The 19,581-nt window shown below is 45.2% G+C and overlaps 3 protein-coding genes across 5 annotated transcripts in view; 2 read left to right on the top strand and 1 right to left on the bottom strand.

The window, feature by feature from the left end:
• Positions 1–3,362, bottom strand: part of mr (anaphase promoting complex subunit morula) — a 32,072-nt gene extending 28,710 nt beyond the window's left edge. For both annotated transcript variants that reach the window (XM_084607472.1, XM_084607474.1), the window contains exons 1-7: positions 3,122–3,362; positions 2,870–3,055; positions 2,536–2,782; positions 2,083–2,191; positions 1,843–1,975; positions 1,564–1,653; positions 1,276–1,468 (exon numbers count right to left, since the gene is read on the bottom strand). In XM_084607472.1, coding sequence (XP_084463598.1) covers positions 1,276–1,468; positions 1,564–1,653; positions 1,843–1,975; positions 2,083–2,191; positions 2,536–2,782; positions 2,870–3,055; positions 3,122–3,184 — 1,021 coding nt within the window. In that variant the 5' untranslated portion in view covers positions 3,185–3,362. The remainder of the gene's footprint in view (positions 1–1,275; positions 1,469–1,563; positions 1,654–1,842; positions 1,976–2,082; positions 2,192–2,535; positions 2,783–2,869; positions 3,056–3,121) is intronic.
• Positions 3,363–3,557: 195 nt separating this feature from the next.
• Positions 3,558–10,982, top strand: SNRPG (small nuclear ribonucleoprotein G). The gene is made up of 4 exons (XM_084607475.1): positions 3,558–3,727; positions 3,967–3,989; positions 10,634–10,758; positions 10,824–10,982. Exons 1-4 carry the CDS (start codon positions 3,696–3,698, stop codon positions 10,875–10,877), a joined length of 234 nt encoding a protein of 77 aa, XP_084463601.1. The 5' UTR covers positions 3,558–3,695; the 3' UTR covers positions 10,878–10,982.
• Positions 10,983–13,508: 2,526 nt separating this feature from the next.
• The window catches only part of LOC146186847 (uncharacterized), a 77,040-nt gene continuing 70,967 nt past the window's right edge, over positions 13,509–19,581 (top strand). For both annotated transcript variants that reach the window (XM_084607471.1, XM_084607470.1), the window contains exons 1-4: positions 13,509–13,708; positions 14,130–14,234; positions 14,375–14,521; positions 17,256–17,383. In XM_084607471.1, the coding sequence (XP_084463597.1) occupies positions 13,673–13,708; positions 14,130–14,234; positions 14,375–14,521; positions 17,256–17,383 (416 nt within the window). In that variant the 5' untranslated portion in view covers positions 13,509–13,672. The remainder of the gene's footprint in view (positions 13,709–14,129; positions 14,235–14,374; positions 14,522–17,255; positions 17,384–19,581) is intronic.

Below are 19,581 nucleotides of genomic sequence, written 5' to 3'. Positions count from 1 at the left end.
ATTGAGGGGCAGGAAAATTTTTCAGTTTAATCTTCTACACCATAAATTTTTTGTTGCCACACAAATGTTACCACACCCAAAAAGAGCCACCCTCGTCCTCACAAAATGAGGGTGAGAGAAGGCCAAATACTGCAAGGTGAGGGTGAAGAAGGAGAGGCAAAATTGAGAACACATGTCAATCTCTGTGCTTCACCAATCAGAAAATTTTGTGACGTTCGTGACACACCAGGTTTTTATGTACATGTGCACTCTAATGCTGTCACATTTAAAGGATGCATAAATGTTTTAAATTTAAGCGATCGCACAAAGCAAGTGAGGTAAAACGATTGAGCTATACGGACAAAGAGTTCAAGAGGTGGGCAGCAACTGGTCAAACACATCTGTGCCCTTGCCTTTAGACTATGTACATGTCCGTATTTAATTGTTTTAATTAAGTCATTCCTACACCATGTTTTCTAAACGGCGTGCCCAATACATCAAACTTAATGAAAGGCCAGTGCAGACACGAATATTATGACATGCCCTAGCCCTCAATCCATGTAATCACACCTTCTTTGCCCTCCCTCACCCTAGCAAATTTTTCTTTGAAAATCTCCCCTCACCTCACCACGTGAATTACTACTCATGAGATGGGAGTAAGAACGTCCTCATGAGAACTCTTCCTCATGAGGGTGCCCATGTATGGCTAAAGCTGATATTCTCAAGGTCATGACTAGGACATGTGAGGGCGGCAACAGTAACTAAAAATTACAACCACAAACCACAGATCCATATAATTCAAGAAAGCAAAACAGGAAATTAATTCTCCAGCAATTCATTCAGCTCAAATTTTCATCTTGCAGCTCTGCAAAAATAAGGAAAAGAAGAATGCCAGGAAGGTGCAACGCTATGTAAAGCTGCTGCTCCAAAACCCAGCAGGAGAAAAGCAATTAAACTTGCACACATTTGGGCACTTCACATCTTTATGCCGATATCTTTACAGTGCTAGCTGGACCATAAATCACTAGCATTTGAAACATTTTAAACTCATATTTCTGCCATGTTCATGGCACATCCCTTCCTTACTCACAACCTGTAAATATGCTACTAGTTGCTGGCTTTAAAAGCCCATTGCCAACCCTTCTACGTTCCTTGTGAAAAAAGACAGTCTGTTAAAATGTTGGAAATAAATTCCTGTCGGGTCAACTGTAAGCTCTGTGCTACAAGCTTTTACAATCACCAAACACTAGCACCAAAAGCTCCTTAGAGCAAAAAAAAAAAAATAAATAAGAGTACCTGGGTGCAAGAGGCGTTTCTCCATGGAGCTCTTTAACGAGTGTATGACTTTCGATTTCAGATTTGTTCTTTCCAGGCAATCCTTGAGGTCTTCCAACGCTGCTTGTGATTCGGGAAACTCGATGATTATGTTAAAAAGTTGGTCCACACGTGCCATGACGTAGGTGTCATACAGAAAATGCCGCAAATGATCCTAATGTAAGAAAAAAAATAAAACTGTCACATGTCAGCACTGCAACGCCACAGAATGCTTCACAGACCATAAAGGAGAGAGAGAAAAAAGCATACCTCCAAAGATTTTAGAGCTCCCTCTGTCTCAGCCCCAGTGTCATACTTGTACAGTAGACGAAACCATTCCATGACAGTTGTAGTCAGCCACTAAGACAAGATTTGAACCGGCAATAAAAGTGGCCTGCCATCTTATTTCAAAAGTGAGAAATTGCTAGCAAGAAAGATTTAAAAAAAAATGACAAGCTTTGTTCACGAATTTCAATGATTAAGTATAATGAAAGTGCACTCTCATCAGCCATGAAATGTACAGGTATCTAGAATTGCTTACTGTAGTACCTTTTCCAGGCTGTCCAAGAATCTGCTCTCAAAGTTCCCCCTGCATGTGTTCTGTATATGTTGTTCAATGTACTTGTACGCAACTGTAGAAACAGCATCTCGGACAACGGCATCCAGTAGGCGAAGATCATGTCTAGAATAAAGATATGTCGGCCATCATATTACATTAAACAAGAAGGGGCAGAGATGAACACACATATTTTGTCTCAATGTGAAAACAAGGCTACCCAGTGAACTCACAGTCTCTTGTTAATGCCATCAAAATCTTCAAGAAGGTGGGGACATTCACAGCTGTCAGCATCAAGCTCACAACCAGGGCACTCAAATGAATCACTTCCATCATCATCTCCTGTAAACCAAGACGGCACTGATGTTTCAGAAGTGCATCATGAAGGCAGACATTTGTTAGAAAATGAAGGGAAGATATTTTCAACTTCAAATTGTGTGCCGGACAAGTTTCCTAAAATTTAAAAGCTTCAATGCCTCTGCAACTGCATGCACATTATGCCAAAAACACAACGACCCAATTTCGTTGACACCGCTCATTCCTCCATTTCTTATCAGATACTGGTCTAAAACGGAAAGCGTGCATCAGCAGCCAGCGTTTTCACATCAATAATTTTATTGCATATTCATATAAACTCGTAATAACCATGTCCAGCTATGTCAAGAATCTGCACGACTCATTTTTACCTGCTACACGATGAAACGCTCGAAATGCCGCCGAGTAGAACTTCAGCAAGACCTTATTGAACTCTGGGGGGACCGATAGCTTGAGGGATGCCTGGAGACTGTCATAAACTAAGTCCACAAGTGATATTCGTGGCACTGCCGCGTCGCCGGCGCCAAGCGTCTCTTGTGTGGAGATGATGAAGCGGGCACTTGAAAGACGCTTTTCTATCGCTATGTGAAGTCCTGCCACTGCTTTTGTGAAGGCAACCTACAGAGAAAGAATAGTTATGCTCGTTAAACTAAAAAGAAAGCTCTGAAACTCTACTTCTGCGTGCAATGTAACGTTTAAACTGACCCGGGCGTCTTTCAGGCTCGGCTCAGCCAAAGATGTGAAGCAAGACCAGAAATCCGGCACGATTTCTCGCCGCAGTTGCTTCTCATATTCGTGAGCGAACCACGGGGTCAAAATAGAAGTTATTTCACTTTGCTGCAGCATTCTCATGACAGCGTGCCATTCATGGTCGCTTATGGTCTCGGTGGCCTGCGGAAAGCGCATTATAAGCATCCCAATAAGGGAATATAATCAAATGATATATCTGTAACCTACCCTGTGACGCATGATGCGCTGTTCAATGAATGACCAAACCTCTGCGAAATCTGGACCAGCCATTGCATTCGAGCTACAGGTGCTAAAATTAAGCTATTGGTGGACGATCTCAGCTGCAGTCATCACATGTAACCGCAGGTACTGTGCGACTGCACCACAGGGAAACAAAATCACACGCATTCGCTTGTTTTAGATGCCGCCGCCATATGATCGCCGCCACAGGATTCGAATGACTTACTTTACTTTAGCCAGGTCAACGTCTATATAAAGTAAGTAGAATCCTAAATTTAAAAAATTAAGAGGGTGTTATAAAATTTTATATTACATTTACAGGCTTCCAGTAGAGAACGTTACGAACTAGGCGAAGCCCATAACGGGGAAAAAAGAAAAAAAACTTTTCCACGAAGAAACCAGAGAAACTGCCATTTTATGCTGGTCACCTTGAGCTGCTTGAGCTAAGCGCCATCAGCGTTGGATTTGCGTTTCGGTGCAGCGTGGTTTTTACGTGTATATCGGCGTTGTTTGAACTGCTTAACAGTTTCTTGTAATTTAGTCTTCATCGAATTATCGCAGTATGAGTAAAGCACATCCCCCTGAGCTAAAGAAGTAAGTCATGTTGCTTTGTTACAACTGCGCGCAGGCGTATGAAAGTTGCGAAATGCCGGTGTCAGGCGCGTTATCCATTAGGTTGAAGTTAAATGAATCTTTGTACTAGAGATTTGAAATATAAAGCACGCAGTTACTTCGGTCGTCGAACTTTTTCTGCGTAGCTTTAGTATTTGTTTCATAATGAATGAACTTTAGGAAGGAGTTATTTAACTAACTTTCTTTGTTGTTCATTTCAGGTACATGGACAAGAAGCTGTCATGTAAGTTTATTTGCTGTTGCATTATTGTAGGGCAGTGTGATTTCTGTGCTGTTCAAATAGCGAGCCGCACCAAAAGAAGCACGGTACTGCGCTGTCCGATACTTGTAGCTTTGGTTTAATTGTACAGTGGCAGAATGGCAGGAAAATAGAAGCGTGAAACGAAGATTTAATGTTGGCATGGGGAGCACTAAGATGCTGTAGAGAACAAAAGACTCAACACGTTTATTGAGCGAACTTGTGCGCACAGTACAACGGCGGCAGCGGTGTGTGTTACAGCAGTCGGCGAATGGAAAACCATACGAGTGACAAGACCCCACGCTTTTTATGTCTCGGTCGCGCGTCCGTCCCATGCAACGCCAACTGCTGGCCTCGAGTTCGGCGCGTTTCATCGGCACGAGCTAACACTGTATAGAAATGAAAATAATCGTGGCATTACCCCCTCCCGTAAAGCCCATCGCCTCGATGGTTAACAAAAAGGAAATCTAGTATTGGCAAAATTAAATGCGTCAATGAAAGTAAAGTCAAAACATTGCATGTGATTATCTGTAATAGTACGCATGACGGCCCATCCACTTTGTGCAGGTGATGTCGAAGTAGTTGGTTATGGCTGAAAGACGAGCTGGCGTTTAAAAAGAGCCCTAGCGGTGAACTACTCTGTATGGTCCAAAACAGCATCATAACAGCTTCTCGCTAAGGCCTCTCCGTCGGATTGGTGTCCATACCTGACACAATCTTGGGGTTGATAGTTGGAGTCATGGCATTGAAGGCTATAGCATCGTTTGTTACGCTGCTAGTGCATGATTCGAGTTAACAGGAGCTGGCAAGCTTCTTCACCGCATTGCAGGAGTGTAGCTACATTGGTGCTGAGGTCATCTTCTAGTGTTGAGCATCATTGCACCATTGCATTTGTACTGCTGTTGTACAAATTGTTTTGTATAATTTGTACAAATTGTTTGTACAATGCAACATGAGAGAGGGCGAAAGAAAGAGAGAGAGGGGGCCTACGGCGAATGAGGGTACGGCGTCAGAGAAATCCGAGCTCTGGTTGGACCTGCACTGTTATCTGCTCAATGGTTATCTGCACTGCATAAAGGCAGGCCCCAACATGAGAACATGCCTCTCCTGTTCCTGCCATACAGGTGCAATGGGCTGCGAGCACAACCCCACTTTTTTTGCAAAGCATCCACACCTGTAGAGGCTGGTCTCGCAACCTTTGCAAGTGGTTCACCTGCAACAGAAATGTGGCAAGGTACATATTAACGTTGGGTTCCTAACGTTGGGTTCATTTCTGCACGGGCGCACGTTGCTATCGATCTTATCACGCTACCGAACTGGCCAACAGTGGCGAGCTTGATTAGTTAGGAAAGCACACAAAAATCGCGAGACGCGACAGGCGAGATTTAATTTGTTGGTCAGCAAATCTCAAGCGAGCGATATCAGCCTTTTAACGCGTGACCGTTTCTTTTTCGCACGATAACTTGGTAGGTTTGCAAATTGAACAACATATGCACGTAAAAAAGAATGAGAAGTGGTATCGCCTCACATTGTTGAGGTACTGTACATGTGTGAAGAAACTATTTCCTAACTTGACAGGTTGTAAACATTCTTTTTTCTCAGTCACTTCAGGACTGAGTAAACGTTACTCTTCTCCCTCTCGACCGCTCTCAAAAAAAAAAGAGAAGTCTTGCTGCTTACCTCTTCAAGAAGAACCACCTTGTCATCTTGGAGCTGTTTTGCTGACAAGCTCTTTACCCAACCGCTGGTAAAATAATTATGTGCTTCGGTCGACTTAAAAGCCTTCATTTGTTCAAGTGTCGAAACGTTTGCAGAAAAAACAAGGTATTTGACGATGTCACCGTGTGAAATCTCCGGAAACAAGTCAACATTGCTTCCCGTGTCCATTCCCAGTCGCAGCTTGAAAGGGTCGATGTTGCAAAGGCATCCTTTTTCCACGTACCGTACGCGCTCAGACCCTGTAAGTTCTGAGTGGTAGTTAGCATTTAAAGGTTGCTTGCTGAGAAGCAGCGGCATTCAACCCGAAAGTCACCAGAGTTAGCAAAACGCACGAGGGAATGCGCGCGCGGCTCGCCTACTGCATTTTCGACTCGGCACTGTTGACAACTGACAGCACCAGCATGGCCGCCGCAGCGCACGCCGCCGAGCATGACGTCACGTGAAAGCCATGTATTGCATGCGAGCGTTACATAATGGAGCATGTCGCAACCCTTCTGTTCCACGTAATATAGAGCATGTCCCCGATAGGGAGCCCAAGCTCAAGTTTCGCCGTGCGACGGCAGCGCCGCATTCTTGGCGTGGTGGCGAAATGTGAAACGATGGGGCTTCGCCGGAGCAGACGCTCCGCTAGCTTCCTGTACACGCGCGGCGATCGCGTTGCGCCTGGAGGTTACTTGGCGATACAAAAACGCTTCCGCTGATGCGAAACGGATGTACTAAGTAGCATTGTGTCATGGGAAGGCACAATAGTAGGCGAAGCACCGAAAGACGAGACTCAAGTGTGAAACTTTGCAGATTCCTTTGGAAGCGTGTCCGCAAGACCTGTTTTCCAACCGCATGACAGCGTTCTGAGAAGTCTCGCGTTTTTTGTGGAAACGAAAAGAGCCAATTTCCCCTTTCTTCGTAAACTCAGAAATGTTGACAGTTGACAAAGATGGCTTGGAGAGGCATCAAAAAAATACAGTGGTTTAACACCATGCATAAAAAGTGAAGAGGATGGAAGATTATCCTGCTCTTGGCTCCCCACGTGTCTAGTGTTGCTGATTTTCTAGGCTCTCTCCCCGCTTTGTGAGTGCTCTGAAAGCAACCAAATGAACAGATGCGACGTCCGCGATTGAGACTGATGTGTGAATGTGCCCTAAGTGTCCACAGCTGTCTTTTCATTTTTAGATTGACCAAGAAAATATCTAGGAACGAGGCCTTTTTTTTTTTTTTTTTTTTTTTTTTTTTTTTTTTTCGGGGGTGGGGCGACGTTGGAAAACATGCCATGCTGGACGCTTTTACAGATTTTCGCAAATTCGCCAATAATTGAAATGGACATGGGCAGGACATGTAGTGCGAAGAGAGGATAACCGATGGTCGCTGAGGGTAACAAACTGGATTCCAAGGGAAGGAAAGCGTAGCAGGGGGCGGCAGAAAGTTAGGTGGGCGGATGAGATTAAGAAGTTCGCAGGGGTCAAGTGGATGCAGCTAGCACAGAACCGGGTTAAGTGGAGAAATATGGGAGAGGCCTTCGCCCTGCAGTGGGTATAATCAGGCTGATGATGATGATGAACCAATTATTTTTATTAATATTAATAACAGAGATATGTTGGAAGTGCAGTACAAAAGTGATCGTAGCAATGGTTCGACTGACACTACTCGCACGGAGCACCCCATTTGCGTCACAGAGTTCGTGAGGGCAAACCAAATATGATCTTAAATGAAGCACAACCATTTAATAAGAACCTAAATAAAACAATATGTAGTACAAGCTTGGATTTCCCCTGCCTTCCGAGCCAGCGAGCCGGTTATGTCACGTGCAACGGAGCACGCTTGTGCTTATGAGATTGCTAGCGTTCTTGTCTTAAAAGAAACATCTCCTTCGGACTACATACTTATTCTTCTACTGCAAGATTTCCTTTAGTAACGGCGTAATAATAATAAGAACAAATCCGTATATAGATCGCATGCTACAGGCCAAAATGATGGTCAACGAGCGGGCCACTTTATTTCACAGTACTGATGATACTTTAGCAGTTTTTAAACATATTATATACGACAATATATTTACATAGCGTACTTACCTCAAAATGCACTTCCTACGTTTTTGCTAACGTGGGACACATTCACAATCAATATTTACTCCTCCCCGTCTGTTATCTGCTCTACAGTGCAAACGTGAATAAAAAGTTACCCGTCTATAATTAAGTATCCTAAAAATACGCATTAGGTTGCCCAATCAAGACGGAATGCAGGCGGCATGTCGCGGTGCGCCTGCGGGGGCGCGTCAAGGCGCGTGCTCGTGCGAGAGAAAGCGCACCGCGCACGCCGTGAAGGCAGCGAGCTGAGCCGGCGGTGTCCAGTGTGTTCCCGCGCGACAAAGCAGCGCGAGACGTCTGCACGTGCGCGGAAGCGAGCGAGCGAAAGGAGAAAACTTGCACGGGATGCCTATGTGGGGCCGCCGCGTTTATCCCCAGTTTGTATTTTTCTGTCAGAGATGGCGCTCCCTGTCAGGAGCAGCAGCGCCGCTCGACGGTGCTTTGGAAGCCTATAGTCTTGTTGAGCCGTTTATCTGCTGATGGTATGCTGTCGTTCGACAATGGCTGGCATGGCTGTAATGTAATACCACCTGTGTCAGTTCCGCAGCAAACACTAGGCCTCTGTCACTGACAAGGATCTCTAGGGTGCAATGGCGAAACGTGGTGTTTTGAAAGAAGAAACTTACTATGTCAATGCAGTGGTGGTGGTCAGAGCAGTTGTTTTGCTGTAATGGCTGAAGTAGTCTGCTACAACCAGAATTCATTTGTTCTTGGAAGCAGACTTGCTGAACGAGCTTAATAGTCCATTTCAGCCTGCTGGAAAGGCCTTGTCGGTGTCTGTATTTGGCTCAAGAGTGCAGCAGGTGTCGACTTTGGAGTCTTTCGATGCTGACAAGCCCAGCAACTTCCGACTTAGCAAGCAGCATCCGTCATTAAGTGTGGTCGGTAGTATTTCTCGTGTATTTGGTTTAAGTTTAGAGTTACACCAAGATGTCTAGAGGCAGGCTCGTCATGGGATGCAAGATATCTACATGAAGGGAGGGTGGCTGGTTGATTGCAGTGGACGGAAAGATTATGGAGCTTCATGACTGTGGTTCTAGGGACGCATAGAATCAAGAATAGCTGCAGCATACGACATTGCTTGTTGCCGTGGCGGTAGTGGCAGCTCCAAATTCAGTGCCTTATGTACTTCTCGGATGACATCACTCAGGGAAGCAACTTTAGGAAAAGTCCTTGTGGTTCTTCCTGCAAAGCGGTTTGGACGGTGTCTCGCAGGGAGCTCGTTTCAGTGGCGCAGCATTGTCGCAACTGAGGAAAAGGATGTTAGGGATGCTGCTCCTGTTCGGTACTCATTTGTCGAATTTTCTCCACAGTAGCAGCTTCACTGGTGAATTCAGCCACAGTATTTGATGGGTTACATATGAGCACACCGAGGAGTTCTTGTTGAATGCTGTGTACAACAGACTCACCTTTTTTTCCTTCATCCATACCTGGGTCTGCTTGGCGGAAGAGGCACTTCAACCTCCTCAGTGAAAGTGAGCACAGATTCATTGAGATAATGTACGCTATTCTGCAGAATGAAGTTTTGCTCTTTCTTTGTGCACAATGCTGGTCAGGTGGCCAAAAACAGCAGCTTGAGTTCAATCCATGTAGGCAAAGAAGCTTCATCGTTCTTGTACTGGGTTCGTGCAGCATCCTCCAGCATGAAAAAAACATGCCGCAGCTTGGTTGGTTTGTCCAAGGGGTTGAGCGGTGCAAACCTTTTAGACTGGCCTGTTCATTCTTCTGTGCCCTTGCAAGTCTACCACAGAATGAGGGTCCAACTCGCGTGTCTGCTGCAGAATGTATTGGGCCACCATCACACCTTGTTCCATTGTGCTTATACTGGTTGTCAGAGGTCATCGCCATGCCAGGATAAAGCCCGAAGTTCGGGCAGAGGCCTTGCAGTCAATGATATTGTCGTGGCACAGTAGGCACGTCGGGCCGGCTGTTGAGGGATACCTTCGAGGCTTCAAGGGCTTTCAGAAAGTCCCCTGCATTTGTCGCAACCCTGCACCTCCACCGGTTACCACAGGGAGCAGTAAGGTGCTGTAGAGAACACAAGACGCTACATGTTTATTGAGCAAACTTGTGCTCACAGTACAACTGTGGCAGAGGTGCATGTTACGAACTGAATGCCATACGGCTCCACACTTTTTTATGTTTCATGCAACCGCACATTCTTCGCATGCAGGGCCACATGATGGCCACCAGTTTTGCGCTTTGGTTGGTTGGTTGGTTTGTGGGGTTTAACGTCCCAAAGCGACTAAGGCTATGAGAGACGCCGTAGTGGAGGACTCCGGAAATTTCGACCACCTGGGGTTCTTTAACGTGCGCTGACATCGCACAGCACACGGACGCCACTCCGTTTCGCCTCCATCGAAACGCAACCGCCGAGGTCGGGTTCGAACCCGGGTACTCCGGCACAGTAGTCGGGCGTCTTACCACTGCACCACCCCGGCGGGGTAGTTTTGCGCGTTCCATCAGCACGTGCCAGTACTACTATGCAGAAATGACGGAAATGGCGGTTCCAAAACATTACAATAAGCATGGCAGTATAGAGCAATCTTGGCAGTCTGGAACAGGCTACTTTGCTGAATAAGTTGGCTCAAGTCTCCTGTAGCTATCATAGTTAATGAAGATGAGGAAACCTCTTGCTCTCTCTACATAAGTAGCTGACTTACGACAGTTAAAAAAAAAACAATTTTAATGAAACACATGAACCAACCAATAACACTACTGCTGTGCAGAAACCAGTGGGTAACTAGGGTCTCATAATGTCTGCAGTCAAAAGGTTTTTTTAATCATCTTAGAGCTGTGTCTGGCAAATTTCTTGATTTCTGCTTGCAGTGAGGCTCAATGGCAGTCGTGTCATCACTGGAATCCTTCGAGGTTTCGACCCATTCATGAACCTAGTCCTTGACGAGACAGTTGAAGAAACCAAGGGAGGGGAGAAGCACAACATTGGCATGGTGGTAAGTTCACTCGATGCACCAAGTTGTGGCTTTGATTGTGACCACTTTTTGCATTTCATTTGCAGGTTGTCAGGGGAAACAGCATTGTCCTGCTTGAAAGTCAAGACAGGATAGCTTGACGTCATGCGTCTGGAATGCAACTTTCTTCAGCCATGCAGTCCCATCGTATTCATTTCATTCACATGCGTTTCATCTAAATCTCAATAAATGTGTAAGGAAACTTGTTTGTTGCTTCTTTTTTTTAATACACCTGTAACGAGCTATGTTGCAAGGTGAGCTCGTTTGATAGGGCTAGGTTGAGGCTTGCAGGTAGGCGCTGGCTCGAACGACTGGTGCTTGCTTCTCATGCCGGCGCGCTGGTGCCAGGTGTTCTTCTTTACAATCACCCCCCACCCCCAGGAGAAGGAGCCATCCTGGCGACTTAAGCGAACAACAACACGTCTGGGTCGTAGTGCAGTTTAAGCTGAGAAACATGGACGGTCTCACGCCCACTTCGTCGAAGGTCTGGCGAAGGCGTGACAGGCTCAACAATGTAATTGACGAGTGAGGTGCGCTCAAGGACGCGGTAGGGTCCTTGGTATCTCGGCAGTTGCTTGGAAGAGAGGCCAGGTGACGCACAAGGCACACGTAGCCAAACACGAGCTTGCGGAAGAAAGCTATCGGCAGCGTTAGCCGAGTCAAAACGATTTTTCTGTCTGCTCTGGTCGGAAGGTGAGTGAACGGGTGAGCTTCCTGCACTCCTCGGCGTATCTCGAGGCTTCAGACACAGTGGTGGCTTCAGAAGAATCGGGCCGGTAAGGAAGTATGGTGTCAAGTGGCGAAGATGGCTCACATCCATATAATAAAAATGGCGAGAATCCGGTAGTGGTCTGCGTAGCAGTGTTATCTGCGTACGTGACGATCGAAGGGCAGCAATGTGTCCCAGTTGGAATGGTCGGCAGCTATGTACATCATATGTTGCCTAGGGTTCGGTTGAATGTTTTAGTCGGACCATTAGTCTGCTGGTGGTAGGCCGTAGTAGTGCGATGGGTGATATTACATTGCTGCAGGAGGGAGGAAACCACTTCAGATAAGAATACACGACCACGGTCGCTCAACAGTTCCCGTGGCCCTCCGTGATGAAGGATGAAGTGGTGTAAGATGAAGGTGGCAACATCGCGTTCCGTAGCAGCAGGTAGAGCGCGGCGGTTTCGGCATAACGGGTGAGATGATCTACTGCTACAATGACCCAGCGGTTTCCGGTTGCAATTTAGGGAAGCGGGCCGTGGAGGTCAATGCCTACTCGGTCGAAAGTACGTGGTCGAAAGGCCTTGATGGGCAAGTAAGAGGCTGCATGGGGCCGGTGGAATGGCACCTCCCCGCCCCCACCTCCACCAAGATTGTAACGAGCTTTATTGCAAGGCGAGCGCCCGTTTGCTAGGGCTAGCTGTCTAGGCTTGCAGGTAGGCGCTGGCTCGAACGACTGGTGCGCGCGTCTCGTGCCAGCGCGCTGGCGTCTTCTTCTTTACACACCAGATATTGTTGAAATGAAAGTGCGGTAGCGTATGCAGGTGGCCAAAAAGTTTTTAGAACACAAACATGAAAAACCAGAATTTTTTTTTTCTCTGCATAGTGTCTGCAAAGCACTGAGGAATGAATCGTGCAGGTCTTGCAAGAAAGTGCTGACCACCCCATTCAGGCAGTGGCTGTATGCTCAAATGATCGACAAAAACATTTTTCTATCATGCTCTAAAACTTGTGGACACCTGTGCAAGGCGGACAAAATGCTTTCATGCATAGTTTTTGTCTGCATCATTTGCACTGTTTTCATTCCTCACGAGCATCCACCAAGGAGTAGGACTATCAGAAACTTTTGTATTTTGAGAAAAATTCATCTGTGCGAGATTTGAACCTGGAATCACCTCCTGGCAGTTGCGCTAACAAATGAGCTGGCCAGAATGGCTAGCTGAATTGTAGTAGGGTGAGGAAATTATAGTGATGATGCACTAGAAAGGAGTGCATTATTCTCGGGTGCTTTGCGACTATCTAGGCCTGGTACATTCTCTCATAGATGAGCATGAGTTTTAATTGGCCCTCACTGATATATAGCTAAGAAAAGCGTGAGCATGTATACTAGCTATTAAAAGGGTCTACGCTTTTGTAACCCCTCTGCTACAGGTTATTTTGCACTTTTTGAGAGACGTTGGTTTGACGCGCAGGGTCGTCCACTCTTAGGGCGGATATGCGAGCACGTGGTCTCTCTCTCCGAAGCGCCTTTGCGTCCTACATGGCTGCACGTCGAAGTGGTACAGGCACAATGGACCTCGAAGAGGTGCTTCGCATGCCACTCTACTTCGCTTTGATGCGCGGCCGGACCGGACGCAGTGGATCCACGAAGAGAGCGGCCACACGCTCGCGTGTTCACCCTAAGAGTGGACGACCTTGGACATGCACTTTGAGGTGTGTTATTTGAATTTGTGTGTAGTGCCGCTCACAATCTGAATTGAATCTGGATAATCTGGAGGAGCAATTTTTGAATATCGCGCCTTTATTCGAATTCACTATTCACGCCGTGTCACCATCAGTAGCTGCGTCAAGAAATAGTTCGTTACCTAACTGTTTGTCAGGTATGGCTCGAAACTTGATTATCTCTTTCTATGACGCTCTAACAGAAAGTTAAGAAATGAGTGACGTGTTCGCAACAACAGCGCTTCCTGGACAGCGGAGGCTGTCGCAAATGGGATGGCGTAGTATTACCAGTATTACAGCGCGCTGGTTCCATGTAGTGCAAGTAGTGCGGCGTATATTTCGCGCATTCGGAAATGGCTGCGAGTTGACTCTTCACCTTTTCGCAACAATGCCCCTCATATTCGGCTTCTGTTAAGTCTTCTTTTGTCTGTTGTTTAGAAACTTTGCGTGTCCAACATCGCGAAACATGGATAGATTTCTCTTAGAATGCAAACGAAACTTGGTAAGCTATTGTTTTTTTGTTTTAAATTTCATGTGCCGCCCCTGGTCAGCTGTAATGTGCCATATGAAGTCCGGTCAGCGACGGCTTGTGTGCAAGCGGTCTGCCAGTATACGTCGTGCTTGTTTAAACATTTTCTTCATTTAGATGGCTTATTGCCGATTTTACTTGAGTTAGAACCGTACTACGATCGCGTCTATCGAATCTGCACGGTTTATTTTCCGGCTGCTCGTCGCTGTGCGATGTCCCAGTTTGATTTGCTGGATGCTGCCCACGACCTCATCTCTATTCACTTTCGAAAGCTTCCTATCGCTAGTGAGCGGAAGTTCTCCTTGAACGCGTCGAACCGACGTGCCGACGTCGTGTAATACTAAAATCACGTTTCTGGGACCGTGAATGACAGCTGTGTTTGTATCGTATTCAGGAAAAGCTCGACTCATTCACTAAAGTCCATGTTGTCCTGGGCAACGAATCCTGCGACTTGGACTCGGCCGTGTCTGCCATTGTCACTGCGTATCTGCTACACGAGGTGAGAGTTTCTTCACTCTTATTTGTGAATGGCTAACTTGATTAGTGTGCTCTCGAACGTGCTTCACTTGGTCATCGCGGCACGGTTAGCGTGCGACGACTACCAGTTTATGCGCGTAAACGAACCTGTTTTACTTTCAGCTTCAGCCGGTCACAAGCTTACTCGTCGTTCCTGTACTTAATGTCGCAAGAAAAGACGTCAGGCTGCGGACGGAGGTCACGTATTTCTTCGAACAAGTGGAGATTCCTCTCGACTCGCTGGTCTGCCGGGACGAAATCGACCTGAAGGTAAATACCGCCCGTCACGCCCACCGCAAGGTGGTGTCGCCGGCGGATGCCGTCCGCTTTCATCTGTTCCGATTGCGCTATTTCCACATCATAAAGCGATAGCTGCGTAGATTTCGCTTGGTTGGCGCTCTGCCAGGAGATACAAAAACCATGTTGATCCAGTCTGCAGCCGGTCCTACTGAAGCGCTTTATGGCTGCTGTCTGGTGCTCCTCGGAGGAAACTACTGCAGTGTCTTAACGTGCGCTTCACTACAAGGCAGCATATGGATGTGTGGAAATGCGCAGTATTCTGGACTATTGTGTGTCACAGCTGGTGGTGTGACATACTTCTGCCGGAAAGAATGTGGAAACATGAGTAATGAACTGGAAGGGATGAACTCATTGCTTTCATGCCCTGTCAAGCTGCCACAAGCAGCTGTCTGCCCACATGACCTGCTGTATCGCCTCTAGCAAATAAGGCAAATTGAATTTGAACCAATGCAAGGGAAACTGAGTTCATATAATGTCTCTTCATTCTTTGCGGTTCCTTTGACAGTTATTTTTCCAGTTATAGACACTCTTTTCCATTCATTCATAAGCCATAGAATGCGAATTTTTGATTTCTGTTGCATAGTAATTGGGATCGGTTCTTGTGAGTGCCTAGTTATCACTACCCACACAACACACAGGTGTCCCAGGGACATCCCAGTGGTTTTGCTTATGGGAGATTGGGGACTCCTGGAAAGTGCCAAAGAAATCCCAAAAAAGCATACCAAGTGAACAAGAGACTTCAGGACGTCTCAAACAATATCGCTCTGGGACATGCGGCCTGGTGTTTGCCATTCTTCTGTAACATGTTTGTAGTGTTTTGGGAGCTTATTAGGACATTGTTTACGGGCTTTGCTCGGCATGCACTACTAAATTTTCAATTGTTATTCTAGGGTCTGCCTTTTGCAGGGTCTTTGTAGGAAGCATGCAAGTATAATGTCCTCCAAAAATGGTTTCTGTTTCAAGCTCTCTCATAAAAAATCATTCTGAGCTCGTGTTGGTGTTATGAGCAAAATCAACATGCCATCTTTAATTTGTGCTGGGACCAGGCAGGGCTTGTGTGTGCAGAATATTAGTTGAATCTCGATGAAAAAGTGGCTACAGGGCTGGAGTTCACCGTTCTCAACATTATTTGCAGTCATTTTTCTCATGTTGAACACATTCAAATTATTGGCTGATTTAATGCGTGTAGGGCTGACAAAAAATTTCATATCAATGTATTCGATGAATTTTAGTGTGGCAAAACAATTTAAGGTCTTTCAACAGTGCTGCTACCTGTAATTCATCATTCTGTATGCCTAGTCCTGGGGTGTTGTTTTAGACACACAAGGAATGTTACATACTATGTATAACATACATATCAGAAGCACACTCTACATTCCCCTTTCCACTCCACAAACACACACACACACTTTCACTGGTTACAAAGCATAGAGCGGATGCTGTCTTGATATTAACATGTGTACTTCTATGTATACTCCTCCACAAAGGCATCCATCCTGTATGTGCAGGTACTGGACGACAGACCAGCAAACTTATATGAAGTATTCTTGTGAACAGTCATTTTATTTACACTACAATCAATCAGTGTTACATGTAATGCTCTGTTAATTGAGCCCCTTCATTTCTTTGCTGACAATAAAGTGATTAGTTAGACCTCTTCTATGTTCTTCAGAGAAATTGGGCACCATGATAGTTGGGTACCGCGCTTAACTGCCGCAGCATATGCCTGTTTTATGAACTTACGATTCATATTGGACCTTAGCCCTCATATCGTGTTAGGCTGCATGTAATGCAGCATATTGCATGTCTTTATTTTCTAAAGGAGCCAATTTCTGTGTCTGCTAAAGCAATTATGAGCTTACATTTACTGTTTATATGCTTCACAAGACCACAGTGGACAATCAGTCGCAGTACCCCTACATAGACTATCTTGGGGAAGCGCGATCAAAATTTTAGTTAGCAATTGTAGGGACAGTGTCAATTATTTTTAGTTACAGCAGTCAACAGTATTTGTTTCTGGCATTAATAGCGAAATCGTGGGGGTGACTCGTTCACTCGCTTTCATGCGACATGGTACATGGTCCCAGACAACTGTTCTGGAATGTATTTAGCATGGTCCTAAAGGGGAAGTAAACGTAACATCCCACGGAGATCCTCCTTTGGAGGTTAGGACATATCCCAGTAGGGAGCTCGCAGGGACATCCTGCGTACTACCCTGTTAAGATATGGGAGGTGGGGATTTAAACGAGACGTCCCTGGGCGTTCGCATGTTGTCTGGGTAATTGCCTGCAGTCCTCGAGAAAATGCCTTGGTCTGTTCAGTACCGATTTTAAAATGTGCCTCCAGGTGCTTTCAAGGGTTCAATCGTGCATCCGAAGTAAACTGGTGATATGGATTGTAACTGCCATGTGCTTGGAATTTATTAGAATGCTTGCCAAGCAATCTTTTTGTCCTTGTTGTTCTGGAGATGGGGTTGTGTGAATGCTTCTTGTGCTTGAACACACATTGCCCTTACAGTCAAATTGACATTTTCTTCAGCTTTTGGTACTCTACACTCTGTAGCACTGGAGCCATGATTGTTTGCATATTTTATTGTTTTTCCTTGCAATATTTGGGATTCTGAGATCAAACTTGGGCAGTAATAATGAACTAATAAATGAGCAAAACAAAGCAGTCATTAACACCATTTCCTCTTTTTACCCAGAGACTTCACTCCCAGTCAAAGTTGTCCTTGACCTTGGTGGACCACAACCTTTTGCCCAAAGAAGATGCGGATCTTCAAGGTGCGGTGCAAGAGATAATCGACCACCACAGACTGGAAACATCTCACAGGTTCGTACTGGATGGATGGATGAATGGAATATAGGAGCGTCCCCTTTGAAACGGGGTGGTAGCAGTAGCTATCATGCTCATTTTTCTCCCTATATCTTAATTATTGTTTTAGATTGGTTAACTATACCATCATTCTATGTATTAAATTTTTGTTTCTACATTACTAACATTATGTCACTTCTCTGCTTTTAAGTCACCAATCTTCCAGTGGTTTTTGCTAGCTTCCACAGCCGGTTTATTCACCCGGCCAGTGATATCACTAAACCCCCGGTTAGTTTGCTGACGTACGGCAGGAAAGCTGTGAATGAGTCCTTTGGTCCTTTTGTGTACATTGGTTTGGGTTAGAAAATGAGCCAAAAATATCAATGTGGGCAAAGATGGCAGAGAAGGTCAGCTCAGAAAGCATGTAAAAGAATTAATAAATGGTGACTGGCATTGGACATTGGTAAGCACAGGATGCTGCAAGTAAAAAAACAAAAACAAAAGAGAGAGATTTTTTTTATGCTGCTCAGGCCGGAATATATTTCTAAAGGAGTGGCTTTTTATTGTGTTGCTGCGTCACTCTAGACTGTGTTTGCAGGTCGGTGTTGAAGGAGCTTAGGTACCAAATCTTTATTTATTTATTTATTTATTGATACTGTCCTGATCCTGTACACAGATTCCTGTACACAGGTCACCCCATGTTATTCATCTACAGCTGTTGTCATTTATAGTAATTTATAATTGAATTTCTTTTGTCATGCTGGTTTCAATTTCAACAGGCAAGCTATGGCTGTGGGGTCAAACATCACTGTAGTACATGTGGCATACAAAACCACTGCAGTTTTTTCTCCCACTTCTGTAACATGGACTTTGTGCTTTGCACGGTGTTACTCATGCACAACTTTGAAACTGTTGTATCCAGACGCCAGGCCAAGGAACAGGAAGCTTTATTACGAGGTGCATGCCCGCAGCCTCAAATCAACAACCCCCGTACATGGAGAATGCGCGCTGTCTTATACCTGCGTGAGCTGCCGGTGCATGCGCAGACAGACATGGCGAACGCGATAAGCCATGACAATACATAGCGGGCGTCCTTCTCGCGATACAACACGACGCTACAACAGAAACGATCATTGCCACTTGCCTAATTACTCTGAAAGTGTTTTAATTTGCGAGGCCCAGTAAATGTAGTTGCATGTCGTAAAACTATTGCACATTATGATGAAGATTGCTTGATATTTCAATGAAATTTCGGTTGGGGCTAGTTGGTGCATTATTCCGAAGGTAAATTGAAGTGCAAGCGAAAGAAGGTACCTGCTTGGTATTTGTGCTACTTTCCCTCTCACCAAAGCTTCAGTTGGGGAAATCTGCATTTTTGACGCCTTCGTTAGGGAAGTTGTAGGTCTAAACATCATTTGTGTGCAATTTGTGCTTGTGTTAAGTAATATCATTTCAGTAAATTATTTTTGGAACAAAGAAGTTAATGGGGTTGGGACACAGTACAAGGGCAACATGCGTGTTCATTTTTGGATGCCGGGTGTTGCAAAGAGCAGCCTACTGTTACCTGACGTTTCTTTCCATGTGCCATTCGATTAACACAAAGATCAATATAATGTGGCTCAGAAACTCAACCATTGACAGTATAGTAACAAGGTTAAGCTGAATCTTTGTATGTAAAGGGCTTTTAATTAGCAAATGTTTTGTAATGTCTACAATCATTGAGCATTAATATGGCATAATTGTTTTAGTATGAAAATGGGAAGCATTGAACTGAGTACAAACATTCTTGGAATACGTGTTTCATTGTGTTTGTGGTGGTTTTAAGGCATGTATAGGGTGATGCATGCTATACGTAATATAAATTTGATTTTTGGGAACTCAGTTGTAAGCACACAAGAAATTCATTAAGAACAAAAAATTATTTGCTGATCAGTTTGTTGATGAATTAAATTGCCAACATTCTGGAATATCTTGTGACACTTCAGTTCAACTGAATTTATACTGAGTATGTTTCCACCGGTTCATAATCTTAGGTGGGCTTAAGGAACAGCATGGGTTTGGAATGACATGCTTTTCTTTTTTAGTGGAACATGAAAGAATAAGGCTTTTCTGCTTTGCATGAAGTCATATTTTCGCTCCACACTGCAGTTTCCTTGTCCTCCAAGTTGTGTTTCTGCTTGCCAAAGGTGTGTACGAGTTCTCTCACCCTGGCTTTC

The sequence above is a fragment of the Amblyomma maculatum genome, chromosome 6 (genome assembly GCF_055883805.1).
Source record: "Amblyomma maculatum isolate TAMU_Amacu chromosome 6, ASM5588380v1, whole genome shotgun sequence".
NCBI lineage: Eukaryota > Metazoa > Arthropoda > Arachnida > Ixodida > Ixodidae > Amblyomma > Amblyomma maculatum.
The sequence above is the reverse complement of the archived record's forward strand: the minus strand, read 5'-3'. Positions and strand labels throughout refer to the sequence as shown.